General features: G+C 45.6%; 1 protein-coding gene across 3 annotated transcripts in view; it reads right to left on the minus strand.

Moving 5' to 3' along the window:
- The window catches only part of Eefsec (eukaryotic elongation factor, selenocysteine-tRNA-specific), a 196,143-nt gene that overhangs the window by 96,355 nt on the left and 80,791 nt on the right, over positions 1-18,997 (minus strand). For all 3 annotated transcript variants that reach the window (NM_001109249.1, NM_001398914.1, XM_039108166.2), the window contains 2 exons: positions 7,910-8,006; positions 4,993-5,157 (listed from right to left, as the gene is read on the minus strand). In NM_001109249.1, coding sequence (NP_001102719.1) covers positions 4,993-5,157; positions 7,910-8,006 — 262 coding nt within the window. The remainder of the gene's footprint in view (positions 1-4,992; positions 5,158-7,909; positions 8,007-18,997) is intronic.

Here is an 18,997-nt window from a genome sequence, read left to right on the forward strand (position 1 = left end):
GGCCTTAGTGGATTTGAGGAACCTAATCCTGAGCACAGCCAGGGCTGTATGGCCACAGTTCACCCACGACTGTTCCAATTTCTACCACTGCCTCCCTCCTGTCCTGCTATTCTACCAGAGCCAGTAATGATCTCCAAGCCCATGCATCTGGCACCCCCAGGCACATGCAGACCTGGAGAATGGACTCCACAAAGCCAATCCATGAAAATATCAAATTCATAGAGAGGCTTGCCTTCCAGCATGTCTCTTCTAAAGCAGAAAGCAGTTAGCAATGAAACCAGGATATAGCTTCTAGATGAAAATCAGAGAAAGAAAGCTACTTCCTAGACCAGGGCCCAAGGAAGGCAGCTGTTTAACTCTACACACAAGATGACAGTTTGCTCCTCTCAAACAAGACCACAGGGTGACCCCAGGGCACATCTCTACCTTTCCTTACTGATAAAGCATCAGGATACTGCCTCAAGGAGGAGACACAGCCCCAGGAGAAGTTAACATAGCCTCCAAGGGCACTCACTGTCCAATTCCAACCAAATGTTGACTGAAAATCAATTCAAGTATTTGCTCTAAGGATTTTACTCCTATAAACCACATATTTTGTAGAGCCCACCCTGGGTCTAGTCCTGAGGAGTCAGCTAGGAGCTAGGAGGTCAGCATCAATATACACGAAGGCTCAGAGACATATGTTGTCACAGCATAACCAAGGTAGAAGCAACCATGTCCTGTGGTGTTGAAAGTCTTCCTGTTCTTCTCTGGGACTGAGTGGGTATGAACATGACAACTTGGAGGAATGTGCTATCAAATTCCAACTCTCTACATGTTTCATGAATTAAATGAGTATCTAAATATGCCATTAATACATCTCACCATTATGTGTCTGGTCTTGGCTGGCCACAGCTGTTTGCAAAGCACATCTTTTTTTTCAGTAAGTCTATTAGTAGTCCTTGGAGACCAGTATCTTTACAGCTAGGCCATATCACATTTACCTCTCTGAACCCACAACTAGAACTCCACATGTGACACTAAAAGGCAACAAAGAGCCAAAGATGTTAACTCAGACACTGCCATTTCTGGTGCAGAAGCCTTGTCAAGCACTTCTCCAATCCTTCCACATCCCCTGCCCTACAGCTCTGTGCAACTTGCCTGGGCCCAAAGAACTGGAAAATGTTAGGTATAGGTTTTCTGAAGGCCTAACATGCTCTTTCCCATGTCTGTAGCTTTCAGAGTATCTGGTATTACAGCCCAGTACCCAATCACTACCAGGAATATGACTCACCTACAATCTCCAGATAAAATTTCACCAGAGGGATCCCCCAACCTGTAGACCAAGATAGCCAGAAAGCTATGACTCTCAGGATGTTTGCTGTTTAAACCTCTCTGGGATCTAAACGAAATTTCCACCCCCACCTCTAGCATTTACTCCTTGTTCCCCAACATTTCCTCACTCAGCTAATCAACCCCAGCTGGGAGTGGACATGGCAGCAGAAGCAGGCCACAAGGTATGGCCAGGGGAATGCACTGTTTATTTGAAATGGCCATGTCCTTCCTCCAAGGGAGTTCGCGCGGTCAGATGTGTCTGCATCGATTAGTGGAATCTGACAAGGATGGCACTGTGCATTGGAAGAAGGCCACAGTTTATGATTCCTTTGTGCTTGACAGGCTTGACAGGCACTGGCCAATCAGAGCCCTGGAGGGGTGATAGGTCAAGAAACTGAGATTCAGGCTCTGAGGTGAGCTTCTGCACATTTGCAGCCTATGAGCCCTCTGCAGAGAATGCCAGAATGTCCACAAAGATTCTGGGCACACGACAGGCCTAGGGATAGGACACCAGCAGCCCTAGCCCGGATCCACCTCTGTGCTCAAGAGTTGTCATAGTCAGTCTGTCTCTGTCTCTCTGTCTCGCTCTGTCTCTGCCTCTCTCTCTGTCTCTGTCTCTCTTTCTCGCTATCTCTGTCTCTGTCTCTGTCTCTCTCTCTCTCTATCTCTGTCTCTCTCTGTCTCTCTCTCTCTGTCTCTCTCTCTGTCTCTCTCTCTGCCTCTCTCTCTCTCTCTCTGTCTCTCTCTCTCTCTCTCTCTCTCTCTCTGTGTGTCTCTCTCTCTCTCTCTGTGTGTCTCTCTCTCTCTCTCTCTCTCTCTCTCTCTGCCTCTTCCTGTCCAGGGGTGTTGCTAGTACAACAGTCTCTGACATATAGGGTATGTCATGTACACCAGGGATCTGTATCATTAAACAGGAGGAGCCCCCGCACATCCTTTTTCAACAAGTCCACCTCACCCCAGCATCTTCTGAGATGCCTTACTGGATCCACTTGACATACCCTAATGTTTTCAGCAAAAGGGTGCCCCACTGCAGTTGTGCTTCCTCAACAGCCTTCTCCAAATTTCAGCAGCCTTGGCAGTCACAACATCCAAGAAGCTGTGGAATAACCACACCCCAACAGCTCTCCCTGATTTGTTCCTTTCTCCTCTCTCCTTACTTGAAGCAGAAGAGAGAAGGTTTCATCCTCCACACTGTGTTTGGCAATCTTAGCTAAATATTCAAATATATTGCTTACAAGTTCTGGTTTTTTTTGACCAGTAAGATCACTGACATGTCCTCTGGGGGTGCAGGTATACCACAGCAAGAGAAGAGTTAGATGTGCAGGTGCTAAAGACCTGCCACACGCCAGACACTACAGGTTAGGATGTGAATGGGTAAGTTCTACCTTTATAAATGTAAAAAGGGTGGCCAGGGATCTTAGCACATGTCCTCACTTAAGTGTCTGTTTGCCCACTCAAGAGGAGGGTATTAGACAACCCAAGGACCCCAGATCAAAGCTCACCCCCCAAGAGCTGTACTGTTACACTTCTTTCCTAGCTTTAGCTCCTCTCTCAAGCTGCCAACGTGTCTTCCCAGGTTTGAAGGAGATGGTCCAGTCTGGCTCCATGTCTGCCTTGCTGTCACAGAAACTATTCAGAAACTCAGCAACAATTTACTTTTGTTCCAACTAAGGGTTAGCACATAGTCACAACTCTAGTCTTGTTTTTGTTACATATACTTTAGTTTATTTTCATAATTTCATGCTTTATTTTGTACAATCTGTGTGCTTTTAACCCCTGGCTTAAAATGGCTTTGACTTATGTGCTCTTCAGAGGAAGATCTACACTAGGGGAAAAGAAGGGGATTTTTATCCACAATTATCCTTGGGAAAGAATACAGCCTGGCTGCGCCATCTGACTGCACCATCCAGAAGTCCTTGGATTTATAAGAAATCAGGCTCCCCAGCCCCAACCCCAACTGGGTCTCCCTGATTAGGGAATTCTTCCCTGTGCCACCAGCCCTTCATATAGGATATAGCACTATTCATCCCTGACCCTAGAACATGCAATTTCCCTGTCCAACACAGAGCTTACCAGAGGTGGCACAAGGCACAGGAATAGGATGGCCCATTCTTGCTCAGGATGAGGACTACATTTTTGACCGGCTTATGCAGTTACATGCTCACTTGCTGTGCCAGCCTGGCTAAACCGTGGTGCTTAGACATAGGCAGATTATCTGCAAGGTCTTGTGCAGGTGAGCATTCCACGATGAGCTATAGTCAGTTTCCTCCCCACTTTTTCTGTCAGAGACAGGATCACATTAAGTTCTTTGGCCTTGGCTTCTTTAGTAGCTAGATTATAGGTGGGTGCTACTAGGCCCAATTAAGTAACCTTCTAAATAAGTCATTATCAAGGCCATCCAGGCCACAGTATCTGAAGGAGGAAATGGAACTTAAGCCTCCATTCTCAAAGGGCTTGCAGGGCACCTTCTATGTCACTGAGAATGCAGAATGATCTGTATTTCTAACAGTGAACAACTCTTCACCAAAACCATGTGTGATTTAAGATTCTCTTAGATGCCTTCCGCTGAGGCAGCCATCTTCCAGTAACTCGCCAAAATGACGAACACTAAAGGAAAGAGGAGAAGTACTTGTCTATGTTCTCTAGACCTTTTAGGAAACATGGAGTTGTTCCTTTGGCCACATACATGCGAATCTACAAGAAGGGTGATATTGTAGACATCAAGGGAATGGGCACTGTTCAAAAAGGAATGCCCCATAAGTGTTACCATGGCAAAACCAGAAGAGTCTACAATGTCACCCAGCATGCCGTGGGCATCATTATAAACAAGCAAGTTAAAGGCAAGATTCTGGCCAAGAGGATCAATGTGCGGACTGAGCACATCAAACACTCAAAGAGCAGAGACAGCTTCCTGAAGCGGGTGAAGGAGAACGATCAGAAGAAAAAGGAAGCCAAAGAGAAGGGCACCTGAGTTCAGCTGAAGCGCCAGCCTGCGCCTCCCAGAGAAGCCCACTTTGTGAGGACTAACGGGAAGGAGCCTGAGCTGCTGGAGCCCACTCCATACGGACTCATGGCCTAATGGACACAAAGGAAATAAAGGACCTGGACTGCAAAAAAAAAAAAAAAAAAAAAAAAAAAAGATTCTCAAAAAGGTGCCCAAGATCTAAAGACACACACACACACACACACACACACACACACACACACACACACAATCTCAGTGCTGGGGAGGCCAAGGCAAGAGAATCACAAATTTAAGGTTGGGGTACAAAGCATAAAAGATAGTGTCACACGTACTTTTTGCCAACATCCAGAAAGCTTGGAATTTTACCTAGCACCCTAGGTTCTTGGCCACATGCTCTTAAGCTCACCCTACCCCTGAAGCCCTGAAGACTTGGTTTATTTTAGGAATCTCTTATGTGGGCCACCACTTGCATGCACTATACAGTCACTACTATGAGACTAGGGAAAATGGTAGTTCTAGAATCCAGGAATCCAGAGGGTTGAATAACAAACAGATGGTGCCACAGAGGGGCAGGCTACCTCACCACTTAGATAGAAGAGAAGACTTGAGAAAGTTTCACTAGACCCTGCTGCTTTGAAGACCAAGGGCCTGGTCTGTCTCCTACTGTTACAAGGGTGAGGGTTGGGACAAAGGAAAGTCAAGGCAAGACTGACCTTGAGGGCAGGGATCTCCACACTGTCCCCGAGGCTGATAGTGCCCGAGAGGATGGTCCCAGTCATCACGGTGCCCTGACCCTTGATGGAGAAGCAGTGATCCACAGACATAAGGAATGGTCCAGAGGGGTCTCTCGTTGGGATGGAAATCTGGGACTTCAGAAGCTGGAAAAGAAATGCTGCTATAAGCATGTATGCCACTGGCATCCTCCAGGGCCACCTTTCAAGCTGGCACAGGTCAGGGGACCAATGCTGCAACTTAACTCAGTAAGAAGAAGGACTTGGTTAGGCCTCCACACTGCAGCTGAAGCAGTTGTTACAGGACATCTGCCTTATGGTCCCTGTGTACAGTATCACCCTGAGCTGTAAGTTCCAAGAGTCTTCATTTGGTTTCCAGATGCCAATCAGGCCTTGCCTGCCATGCCACACCCCAGAGCCAGGCACCCACCCACAACAGGCAGACCTCTGTAGAGCTTTCTTCTGTATGGCTGTCTCCTCACCCATCACTACAGTCCACTCCCTGCTGTTAACATCACTCCCTATCTACTCTCACTCCACAAGGTCATGGACTTAAGAGATTTTTCTGTAGCTGGTACCATGCTTGAGGGAAAGGCATGTGAATGAAGGACAAATGGAGGGAAAACTCCAGGTGAAAGGGAGGAAGGCTGGCTTCCAGGGGCAACAGCTTATGCCTGAAGTTCAAGGCGAAGGGCTGCACAATGGAGCTTTTGTGCCCTTTGCCAGGCAGGCCCTAACAAATGGAGATCTAAGTTCACTGGATCCTGAGGCTCCTGGGGTCTGGGCTTCCACCTTTCCCTCATGGCTGACTTTCTGCATGCAATAGTGCTACTGGCCAGCGTTCCTTGGGCGACTTATGTGCTCAAGGTGCTGTCAGAACTAATAACTATTTTTTTAAAGAGCACAGAGGCTCTTTAAGTTTTCTACTTTCTGATTACAGGAGAGAGTAGTATTAATGTCTAAGTATCATGGTCAACAGTAAGTATTCTCAAAGCACTGTCTTGTGATAATGATTCCTTTGGGAAAATAATGGAGAGATTCAAAACAGACTTGGTCTGAGATTTACAGAGACTTGGTCTGAGATGTTATACTTTATAGACATGTTTCATATTCACATTTCTCTAGATTTTGCTTGAATTATCCCAGGGTCCCAGACTTGTGTTCTCTAGAACTGACAAAATAACAAGAGCCTCTCCCAGAAAACATCTGCTCACATGTGAACTTAGCTTGGGATCTGGGTGCAGGGGACGCCAACAAATTCTGACCATGGTCTGGGTCTGAGTTGCCACTGAGATAAGCAGGGAAATAAACGATTTGTACTCTTTCTGCTATCCCTGATGTAACGTAGGAAGCTCAGGCTGAAGATAGAAAGTTCCAGGCCAGCTTGAGCTACTTAAGGAGCTCCTACTCTAACAGAAAGGAGCAGCAATAGTAAAGCTGGCCATACTAACTTACTTCATACAGTAGGAATGAAGGAGGGTGATAGGTGGGGAGACTCAGCCCTGCAGAAGAGTCCTCTCAAGAGGAGCTAACATCTCCAGGAGAAGCTGACATTCCACACTTGCCTGTCATGAGTGCTTGATGGGGGGAGGGAAGTACACATGACAGATGAGGCCTGTGTGATGTCCAGGAGCCTGTATCCCAGGCAAGGACAATTCGTGCAATCAAGACCATAGATGAGGGTTTTGAGGAGGGATATGCCCATATACTGCCAGGAAGTGACTGGGGAGGTCATCACACTTTTCTTAATCTCACTCTTCCTCACCTTCCAACTTTGAAAGTGTTGCAGATCCAGTATGTAAAGAACTTAAGTATGGGACCTGGTGAGCCAAGTCATGTCACTGTTGTGGTAAACATATCACTCCTAGTAACTCAATTAGCCTCATAGCATCTCTGTGGTTCTCCCATTACCTTCCGCACTGCACCTTTGTTCACTCGTGGAGTGAATTATCTAACACAAACACTTCTTGTGTTGTTTGACATAGGGTCTCACTAAGCAGGATGGCTTCCCATCTCTCAACCCCACACCCATGAATCTCTTGAGTCCAGTCAGAGAGCAGTAGGTGGGCCAAGACCAGCACACATTCTAGTTTCTGCACCCAGCTGAGTGACTGAGCTCTGTGAAGTAACTGCACTTCCTCCTCATTTCCTTCCTTCACATCACTATCCATACTACCTTGAACACATCCCTGTCTGCTGGCCACCTGCCAGGCCAGGGGAAGGACAAGGACAGTGGTCAAACCAGTATTCACCAGGAGTGCTGGGGTGATGCCTAGATTGAAGCCCCATTCGCTGGCAAGCTGGTGAGCACTATCACTGTGCTGTGCTTCTGCTATGCTCTCAGCGCCCTGCTCACGAGAAGGAAACAGCACGAGACTACCTGGATGACTGGGCTCCCTGTTTCTGACATTGCCACTGAGCCTGGAGGAACAGCCTGAGCCTTAAGCCCATAGTTCTACAAAATAAAATGCCTATAAATGTGGAGGCTGCCACAACGAAGGCTGTGCTGCTCCAGCTGCTAAGCTTTAGTTGGGGTCTGACTGGAGAAACCTGTGCAATCTGGAGGACAGGAATGGAGTCTGTGATCAGATATGCTGTACAAGGCTGAGTCTCCGCTGAGAGTGAGAGGAGGGGGTGGGGGAAATGGCAGGCTTCAGGGACAGGTAACAGACAAAGGCACTGCTTTGTCTGAATGAAAGTGTGAAAGAGAAGGGACAGAGTAGAGAACACAGTGGGTGGGAAGGACTCCGCAGAGTCCAGTGTCCAGGGGTTTTATGAAATTTTGGAGTCTCTAAGGGAGGTGAAGAGTCTGACATCAGAGTGAGAGAGGGGCCCTTGGAGACCTCTTGCTAGGATTGCCTCTCCCTCCCTCGTAGGCCTGAGTATAAGCTGACAATACCTCAATGAGTTCTGAGATGCCCTGTGGAGCTTCTGTTTCAGGGGCCTCTGGTCCCCCAGGCTTGGCTGCCACGGGAATAATCGGTGCACCCCGGAATCTGAAATGGAACAACAATCATCACTACAGTCACAGAGACTGTCAGCACAACAGGGCGCAGACCTGCAGAGTCAGTACATCACTGAGCATGCCACGTGCCCCTCCTTCAGTCTTCCGGTGAGCATGGGAAGGTAGCACCACTGCTCTGAATTGCCAGGTGAAATAGAGGTCCTACAAAGAAAAGAAATCTAAGGGATTCACCTAGAAGTTCAACTCCTCCTGAGCCTCCCCAGGAAGCAGCAGGGATCTAGGCAGGTCTTAGACTACAAGGAGCTCTTTAAAAGATCCACACTATCTGGTTCTCTGAAATTTAGGGCTACTGGTGACCCCAAAGTCCCTAAAAGTGCATCTAGAAAGCCCTGCTCTCTGAGAAGAATCTCTTACTTAAGCCATCTTCACTAAAATGAAACTACCAGTAACACTGTAGGGAAGGAGGAAAAAGAAGTAGTTCATAATCTCTCCCTCTCCCAGCCCCCCTGCTATATTCTCTTCTGAAATAGTTTTTGCATGTTTTGTACCAAGGAATTTCCCCTGGCTTAATTACATTCTATTTTAGTAATATACACCATGGTACCATATAGAAGAAAGAGTTTAATTGGAGGCTTACAGTTTCAGAGGGTTAGAGTCCATGACGGCAGAGCCAAAGCATGGCAGCTGAAACATCTGAGAATTCACATCTTGATCCGCAGAGCGGGAAAGAGACTGGGAAACCCACAGTTTACACTCATGCCTTGGAAGTTCCTCATTCACGAGCGCTCACTGCTACAGGCATGCTAGCAAAGGAGACTTGTCTGAAGCTATGAACTTCAGACTGAACACAGCTTGAAAGAGCAATAGCCATGGTGAACAAGTACATGTAAAAGCCTCTTCATGGAAGCAACAAGCGCTTGAACAGAAATGACCCAACTTTTTCAGACTCTAGAACTAACCAAAGGCATGAACAAGAAAAGTGAAAATGACTGGGAATCTGAGAACAAGTTACAAATAGATATTGTTAACCTACTTTGTTCCATCTATCCACCAACTCTGTAGTGGCCTTGACAACCATGCTAGTGTCTGCTGGACCCCAGAGGGGGCAGAACGGGTTTGAGTTCTAAAGCACTGACCCTAAGAAATATGACAATTTTCCTATCTGGTAGTTTCCTAGAGGACCCCACCAGAAAGAATATGTGTTATCTGGCCTATTTGGGAACTTTTAAATAGGAGCAGAAAGAATACCAGAAACCCCTGAAGGCAAGGAGACAGAGATGGGCTGTTTGACACCCCAACAGTAGACTGAAGGGACCCTGACTCCAGCATTAATGGATCCCTAGTACAGTGGGATGCATCTGACAGAGAGCAGTGGTAGACTGGATGGCTTGAGATGGAGAGTGGGGCCTCATGGCAGTCTAAAACAAGGCTCTACACGCAGCTGAAAGCAAGCTCAAGGCATTAGGTACAGATGTGAAAGGCCAAAGGAGGATTCTCCACCCTCTACTCTCATTCCCCTTACAACATGGAGGAAGGAGATGGAGAAAGCGACCTAATTGAAAACATGCTCAAAGTTTGGGAGGCTTTTTCTTCTCCTCCCAGGTCTGACAGCTCCCTCCTGACTGATCCAAGACATCACCATCTTTGCATGTACACATACTCAGCTCAGTCAATCAGGCCACAGCTGACATTATATACATATCTGAGCCAATAAGTTCTGGAGAAAGAGACTTGTCAGAAGAGAATGATGACTTCGTTCACATTGGCTCTGGCCAGTAGGCCAGCTCCCAGATGTTGTAGTCTTTGGAGAAGGAAGACTGCCTTGCTTGCCAGAGACAGACTCTGTTGAGACTCACTACATGAGGGCTTCTGTCTCAGGCAAGGAGACTCATTCCTGACTCAGCCTGCAAGACTCCATGCTCCATTTGTAGACATTTGTTCCTGCTGCTGTCTCCAGCCTCCAAGACCTGCTGCTCCAGAAACCTGTGACTCCAGTCTTCCATACCATGCCAGAGACAGGAGACATGGCCCTCCTGTTGCTGCTGTGGGTGATCTGCTTTCTGCAGACCTGCTCTGAAAAAACAGAGCAATTGGCATCTGAGGCTCTCAGAGAGTTCTCTGGGCTGCACCCCATAGCCTGCTGAGTAAATGGAGTTATGACAGCGACAGCCTTTTGATTGGCATCCTGCTGCTGCTGAAGGCCCCTGAGTTTCTGCTTCTTATTTGAATTTTCCCTTTCCCGTTTAAGGTTTTACTCCTGAATGGAAAATGGAGTTTCTAATTTCCCTTTGCTATCTTCCCAACTAAGTTCTTATAGTGATGGTAGACAGAAACCCAGGTTAGGACAAAGACCAGCTCATTTTCTCATTGCAAAAGCCCTTTCCCTGAGGGCATCTGTTGAAAATAAAGAGAAGTAGTCAGCAGCACAATGAGGTGAAAGGTAACTGTTTAAGCAAACAATGAAATGATTAAAAAGCTTAGCAGAAAGAGTTAAAGAATCAGATGCTCATAGCTGGCTTAGAAAAGCTCTCACATATCCTGAGAACTGAGGTTACCACAGGCACAGGACTTGAATGTTCAGGAGAGACCTAGAAGAACCTGGGCTCTCAGCTCTGACTTCAAGGTTCTATGTAAATAGAGTGCTAAGGCACAGATGTTAACTCTGCTGGAACTCTGACCCCACAGGCATATAGAAACTCTCATCAAGGAGCATCCTACACCCATACATCTAGGGAAACCTCTGTCCTATCACTAGTGATCATTAACTAACTGAGTGGAGACTTCAGGATCCCCAAGACAAAGAATACAGACTTTCCACAATCCGCTCAGAAAAGTCATCAAACTATAACAAAGTATAGTGAAGGTCTATGTGTCTTCCAGTACTACTTCATTATGTTATTATAAATGTCTAGGATTCACCAAAACTTTATTATACAGCCAGGCACAAAGACCATGGTGCAAGCCTTTAATCCCAGCACTCAGAAGGAAGAGGCAGGCAGATCTCTGAGTTCGAGGTGAACTTAGTACAGAGAGATTTCTAGGACTCTCAGGACTTCACAGAGAAACTGTTTCAAAAAAATCAAAACAAAACAAATTTATTATACAGTCACATAGTTCAGAATTTGTTCAGTTATGTGGTTATGTGGGGTGTGTGTGTGTGTGTGTGTGTGTGTGTGTGTGTGTGTGTGTGTGTGTTGCTATGATATAATACCGGGCCAAACAACTTAATAAAGAAAAGACTTATTCTGGTTTGGTGTTCCAGAGTCTATTACAAAGGGGAGGGGCATGGTGGAGCAGAACCCCTCACCTCATGATAGCCAGTAGCACAGAGACAGAATGCCCATGCTTTCTTCTCCTCTTATTCCATTTGGAACCTCACCTACAGTATGGCTGCCAACATTCAGAGGGGTCTTACCTCTTAGTTCATCCTCTCTGAAAACACCATCAGAGACATACCCAGAAATGTGTTATATTAACTTTCTAAGCACTTATCAATCCATCAAGCTGACAACCAACATTACCCCTCACAATTGCAAAGAAGCAAGAGAGGAGCCCACATATAAGAAAGAACTAATAGAAACTGTCCCTAGGAAGCTCTCCCAGACCTGATAGCAGTTTTTTTCCCAGTGTGTTCAAATAGATGAACTGAGTTTAAACAACTCCAGAGTAAGATGGCAATCTTTCACCAAATGAGAAAGTCTAACAGTTGGTGAAGATCTTTATAGGTTTGAGGCCAGCCTAGGCTATGGAGAGAGCTTCAGAATAGCTAGGGCTACATAGAGACTCTGTCTCAACACACACACACACACACACACACACACACACACACACACACACACACACACACAGATATACTGTGACAATTTCCTCCAAATTGAAACACGTATTCTTCTGTGAAACTCATTAAGACTTGGGAAGTTCTAAAGGTAGACAGATTCCTTAAGATTTAGGAAGGAGGGCTGGAGAGATGGCTCAGTGGTTAAGAGCACTGACTGCTCTTCCAGAGGTCCTGAGTTCAAATCCCAGCAACCACATGGTGGCTCACAACCATCTGTAATGAGATCTGATGCCCTCTTCTGGTGTCTGAAGTCTACAGTGTACTTATATATAATAAATAAATCTTTTAAAAAAAGATTTAGGAAGGAATAATGGGTGTCAGGAAGTCTCTGAAATCAGATTCACAGGGTCCTCCTTCCCCTAGGTTTAAGTAAGCTTTATGCTTGCTGAAGAAAGAGATCCAAAGCCGTGGGGCAGTCTGCAAGCCACAGAGAGCTCCAGGCTCCCAGCTGTCAGCAGGTCATTCATGGGGTGTGGGAGTTCAGTGATTCAGCCTCCTTAAGGTTGCCCATGCTCTTGGAGTTATATAGCCCTAATAAATTCAGCAATGTGCTATGGGGGACTTTGGTCTGTCATCAGTTCCCTATCTGGGGTAAATAAATGCTTGTTTAAATCATCCTATGAAAGCCAACACAAAAGTCAGACATTAAAAAAAAATCCATAGTTTGGAAATGCAAGAACTGAAATGAAAACTCCAGTCGAGGTCAGTAGTGGGTCTGAGCATGCAGAATAGAGAGCTGACAACTGAGATCTGTCCATCTGGGGAAAAGGAAGGAGAGAACACAGTTGCAGTGGCAAAGCTGTGTCTCAGGCATAGCAGCTTAAGTACAATGGTGGTTTGTGAAGCAAGGAGAATGAATGGGAGCATCATGGATGACAAAATCATGGTCTGTCCCTTCCCAAATCTGATGAAAATATTAACCTTCACATTTAAGAAGCTGAACAAACTCCAACCATTAACTCAAAATCTACAAGTAGGCAGATGACAGCCTTGGCTAGTGATGAGGACATTCCCCCAGCTTGGGAAGAAACCATCTCACATGTGAGAGCAATAGTATCAGCGTGGAGCTGGTATCAGCCATGAAGACCAGGAGGATGTCATATTTAAAGTGCAGGAAGCCTGTCAACACAAATCATACATCTAACCAACAAATATGCTTCAGAAAATTAAAAAGAACGCAGAAGTACCATGCAGCCAAGAATTTCTACTACATGTGCCCACAAGAATGAGAAGAGGAAACGAACACGTGTGCCTTAGTTACTCCTCAGCACTGGGACAGAACACCACGATCATGGCAACTTTTAAAGGAAAGGGTTTAATTGGGTTTGACTTCAGACAATAGAGTCCATGACCTCAGCACCAGCAGCTGAGAGCTCACGGATCTCCCTGAGGAGGGAGAAGGTAACAGACATAGGTCTCATGGTTCTGTATGTGGCAAAGGCTACCAGAGTGTCACTGGGTTCCACCAGCTAGTCTGGTTTTGAAGGACAAGTGATGGCAAAACTGAGGGATTACTGACCTTGTAAGGACAATCAGAGTCAGCACAAGGCTCTGCAGTGAGGCTTCTAAGACCAGAACACTGAGCTCTAAGTACTTCCTGGCTCCTAAATTTCCTGCCCATGACTGCAGTGTCCCTTTATCCTTGCGCTTCCGTTCCTCATTAAGATGACAGTAGAATCCCTGATAAAATTACTTCAATGAAAACATCTAATCAGGTACTGTGCACATCACGTGAGTTCTATATTATCTACGAAATGAACTCAAGATTCTAGAACAATCATGGTTCTTGCCTCTGTCTCTGATGGTCATTAAGGATTCAGCAATTGATATCTATACTTTGTTCTTGTTTTTTAATAAAATTGTAACCGTGTATATTTATTTTACAGTGTTCCAGTTTCCTTTTTGTTGCTGTGTTAAAATAATCTAACAGAAAGCAACATAAGAGGATAAAAGGTTTATCTGCCATTCACTTCCAGACCAGAGACCTTCACTGATAGACATTAGGCAGGAACTCAAAGCAGTAAGTAGAAGCAGATACCACGAAGAAATGCTACTTGCTGGCTCATTTTTGCTCCTAGGCTCATGCTTAGCAAGCTTTCTGATACACTTAAGGGCCATCTACCTAGGGATAGCACCGCCCACAGTGGGTTGGGCCCTCCTACAATAATCAACCTAAAGGCTGTGGGAACAGCCTAGCAATTACCAGTAAGCATTGCTCTTACAAAGAACCAGAGTTCAACTCTTAACACCTCTATGAAGCAGAACACAGCTGGGGGTAACTTCAACTCCAGGGGAATCTAATGTCTTCTATTCATGAGCACAATCCTACATAATTTAAAACACAAAGATAAATCAAGCCAATTACTCACAAACAAGCTCACCAAGCAACCTAATCTAATCTAGACAATTCCTCAACTTAGAGGTTTCTCTTCTCCTCTCAGATGACTCTAAGTGTATCAAATTGAAAGGGAGGGCTAACTAAGGTGCATAGCGATAGGATCCACAGACCTTCCGTTCATGAGTGCCACGTGACTGGACACACTTACCCACCACTCTCTCTTTTTCTGTTACATATAGCTCCATGTCTACTTCCGTCTCACATATCCACTATGGTCTTATGGTCTAAATTATATCTAGGGTCTACAAATGAGAGGAAAGTGCATGCCATGCATTTTTGAGTCTGACTAAATTTGATGATCTCTGGTTGCATCCATTTCCCTGCAAATGACATAATTTCACTATGGCTGAACAAAACTCCACTGGGCATATATAGCCACACCTGTTTTATCTATTCTTCTGTTGACAGATACCTAGACTGATCCCATAACTCAAGTAATTGTAAATATTGTTGCATGAACATGGATATGCAGATGTTTCTGTTGTAATTTAAACATAACAGAAAATGGCCAGAATATTAGATATTACAATTACACCTATCATGTAACTGGCTTTTAAAATTCTGACTCAAAACTTTATTAATGATTCCTATTAAGACATTTACTTGTATTTAACAACATATAGTTTGTAACTTAAAATTATTTATATATGTTGAAATTTGTTAACACAAAATGAGACTTTTCTCATGATACAATCAGAAAATTACATTAGCCGTTCCAAAATAAAAAGAGTAACCAAGTTCCCAACAATTATCATATAATGATTCTATTGGTTTGAGCACTTCACATACTAGATAAGGCTTTGTAACTCTTCTTTTTTTTTTTTTTTTGGTTCTTTTTTTCGGAGCTGGGGACCGAACCCAGGGCCTTGCGCTTCCTAGGTAAGCGCTCTACCACTGAGCTAAATCCCCAGCCCCTTGTTACTCTTCTTAATCTAGCCACAGAACATAGGTTGGGCACTTTACACAGAGCTGGCTCTGAAACACTTCCCATCATTCACTAGCTGTGTGACCTAGAACAAGCTACTGAAGTTTTAAGAATTTCTTCCATCAAAGTGGTCTCAAGAAGCAACATCCACCTTGTGGGGTCATGACAGAGGGGGTGGAAAGTCCCTATCCGTAATAGTTCTTGGTACCTAGGTGAACCATGAAGACCTGTCCTCTCCCCCATACCCTACCCACACAGCACTTCATCCAAGTAATCCAAACAATGGGAGTGACCATTTGTGGAAAGCTGAAGTTACACACAAAGCAGGAAACATACATATTTGAAAATCAGACCATGAAGAGGAGATGCCCCAAATTCCAAATACAGATGTGCTCACACCGCAAAGACACCCTAGACAGGCGGGACAGATGCCAGAAAAGCACCCACAGAGGAGGAAGAGGCTCTGGAGTGTATGAATGTGCTTACTCTTCTGCCACTTTGACACTGATTCTATTAAGTGAACACGAATACAAGTGTTTTCAGTGAAAATATTATGCTTAAGGTATGAAGTGTCATTTTTAAAATTATCCTCTGCTCTAACGGATTTTTTTGAATTAACTAATGGCAGCCCAGTCTCTGGGGGGAAAAAAACTTCTACTACTGAAGCTACAAAAATAAACACAAGAAAAACAAAACAAAGCTATTAGAGTCTAGCTAGATACTGTTTCCCACTGAAGGCATGGAATCTGGTTAAACTTGGGGGTGCTGTAAAGACATGACAGGACGGAGCTGAGACATTTTCTTGAAACAGGTAAGAAAGATTTAGAGATAACCAAGTTAATGTTCTCCAACACCCGTGTCAGCTGTGCCACGTCAATCTGCCTGCACTACAGTGTGAGTCACGCACTCCAAGTCACCGGCCTTTTCCTTTCTCAGGACCCTGGGCCATTGCCATTACCCCCACTACCCTGGTAGGGGCCCAAGAAGAGGTCACTGAAGGGAATAGCTTTGGGAAGAACTCAGCACCAGTAGACCCTACTACCCATCTTGAGCCTTCTGAAGTTCCTTTGACCAAGTCTGCTCCTCGCTCAACCTTATCTGCTGACTTCTTCTCAGAACCTCTGCAGGCCTTCCTACAGCCTAGATTTTGCTTCTCTTTAAGAAAACGTCCTCTGGCCACCCTCTGCTACATCTGCAGCTGGAGCCATGGGTTGCACCATAGGACTAGGCTTTGGTGATGTCAGGAAGCAAGGCTCAGAAGAAAGCATCTATTTCTGTTAGTGTCACACAGAGGTAGAAACCTTGGCAAAGGTTTGGTGGTTTAGTTCCTAGGAGCCCTGGTGGGGAGGGAGAGTCCAGTTAGTTGATATTGGTGTTCTTCCTATAGGGTTGCAATCTCCTTCAGCTCCTTCAGTCCTTCCCCTAACTCTTCCATTGGCATCCCTGTGGCTCAGTCCAATGGTTGGCTGAGAGCATCCACATCTGTATTAGTCAGGCTCTGGCAGAACCTCTGGGGAACTGCTATATCAGGCTCCTGTGAGCAAGCACTTCGTGGCATCAGCAATACTGTCTGCGTTTGGTGTCTGTATGTGGGATGGATCCCCAGGTGGAGCAGTCTCTGGGTGGCCTTTCCTTCAGTCTCTACTCCACTCTCGGTCCCTGTATTTTCTTTAGACAGGAACAATTCTGGGTTAAAATTGTTGAGATGGTTGGGTGGTCCCATCCCTCAAACAAAGGCTGTGCCTATCCCCTGGATATGGTCTCCACAGGTTCTATTTTCTCTGTGTTGTGTATTTCAGCTAATGTCAGCCCCACTGGGTCCTGGGAACCTCTCACTTCCCCGGCATCTGGGACTTTCTAGTGGCTATCTCTGGTTCTTCATTCCCACCCTCCCTCCCTCCCTCCTCCCGCCCTGGCTACACGCCTCTGTTCAATTTCCTGGCCCTCTGTACTTCTCCCCTGTCTCCTCCCCCCCCCTTTATCCTCCCCCTCCTTCCACCTGGTTTTCTTATAACAGTCTCCTTCCTTAACTTAAGTGAGGTTCTAATGAAATCCCACTTGTGCCAGGCTGTACAAATGACACACAACTAAACCCAAGGATTCCTGGAGCCATGGACAAGCCAGGGGCTAGAGCCTTTGCCAAGGTTTCTACCTCTGTGTGACACTAACAGAAATAGATGCTTTCTTCTGATTTCTGCTTCTTGGCACATCACCAAAGCCTATTCCTATATATGTCCTTCATGTCCTCAAGAAAAGTCCCTGCCTTCTTAGGCTCATGCACCTGCAAGCCTCTCCCTAAGGCATAAAATCAAAAAAGAAAAAAAAAAGTAAAGACTTCAACCCTGCTCTGTACACAGAACTAGGCACATGCTCAGCAAAGAATCCCAATACCTAGGAGTTGGGTTCCTACAACAGAGAAGTTAGGGACTGGGCAGGGCTGCCAGAGGTCTAGAGTACCATCAGTCCTTCAAGAGCCTGAGTCTGGCACTTTCTACATAGGAAACAGGGTAAGGAAACTGTGTTGTAGGTGCCAGAACCCTGGAACTGGAACCCAGCAGCAAACCCACTCTGACTCTGCTTCCAGCTTCAGGTCTAGGGCCTAGTGTGCTCTCATGTTCTCTCTCTCTCTCTCTCTCTCTCTCTCTCTCTCTCTCTCTCTGTGTGTGTGTGTGTGTGTGTGTGTGTGTGTGTGTGTGTGTGTGTGATGTGTATATCATGCAGAGGGCTCCAAGGATTTATCATAAAGTATCTGGAAATTCAGTGGTTTTTATCCAGACCCTTCTGGGCAACACACTGTGGGTGCCTGACCATTTTCATCAGACTGAGACAGTTGTACTGTTTTCTTGGCCTGCTGCATATGAGCCACCCTGGCTCTTGGCACAAAGAGGAGAGCTGTCCAGGAATCTCTAGGCTGCTGTGAGGTTCTAGAAGAAGGGCTCTAACCAGATGGTAGCCCTCAGCCCTGTAATGAAGTCATGGCTGACACCAGGAGCATTGAAGAGCATCTCCTAACCACTCCCATCTCCTCCAGTCTACCCACACAGCTATATCATAGTGCTCACTGACACAGACGCATCAACTGTGCACCCAGGCTGACTTCCACAAACATACAGTCCTAGATAACAATAACACATATACACCACATATTACATATATATGAATTTATAAGCCATGTAAAAAAGAAATCTAGATTTTAAGTTTGGGATAGTAGACTTCTGAAATGGCTTTCATTTATCAAGTCTTGTTTTCTCAGCAGTCAAGCAAGTTGCAAAACTGCCCTCCTGGGTATCTGTGTGAGCCAGCTAACTTAATGACCTGTGTGTGGGAACCCTGGCGTAGTGCCACACTTCCCCATCACAGTTTTCCCTGCTAAGGACCTGCTATATGAAGGCTGCCAACACTTCTCCTAGAAAGACTGTGAAGCTGAACTCACCAGCTCCCAATTCACAGAGGAACAGCACCTCAGGGAGGAAGTATTTCCCAAGGGCATGTGGCAATTGGCCACAGCATCAGTATGAGGCAGGCCCACAGAGTCCATAAAGTCACAAACAAATCCCTGGAGACTGATAGTAAGGCCAACTCTAGGGAGGGTGTAAAGATCGGGGGAGCCTGGGGAACGCAGGGCTCTAAGCTGGCCGTAAAAGAAAGAAATATAAAGTATTTAAGAGAAGAAAGAACTAGGAATCTGCAAGAAAGATGCATCAAGGGTGCTGTCAGATGATAACACTTAGTGAAAAAATAAACAGAAAAACCCAGAACACTGAGCAGTGTCAATGTGATGATAACAAGTGCCTCCAATTATGTCCATGTGGGAGAGATTGACAGGGATCCTCTGAGGAAGCATTTTAATTTGCTGCATTG

The sequence above is a fragment of the Rattus norvegicus genome, chromosome 4 (genome assembly GCF_036323735.1).
Source record: "Rattus norvegicus strain BN/NHsdMcwi chromosome 4, GRCr8, whole genome shotgun sequence".
Taxonomy (NCBI): Eukaryota; Metazoa; Chordata; class Mammalia; order Rodentia; family Muridae; genus Rattus; species Rattus norvegicus.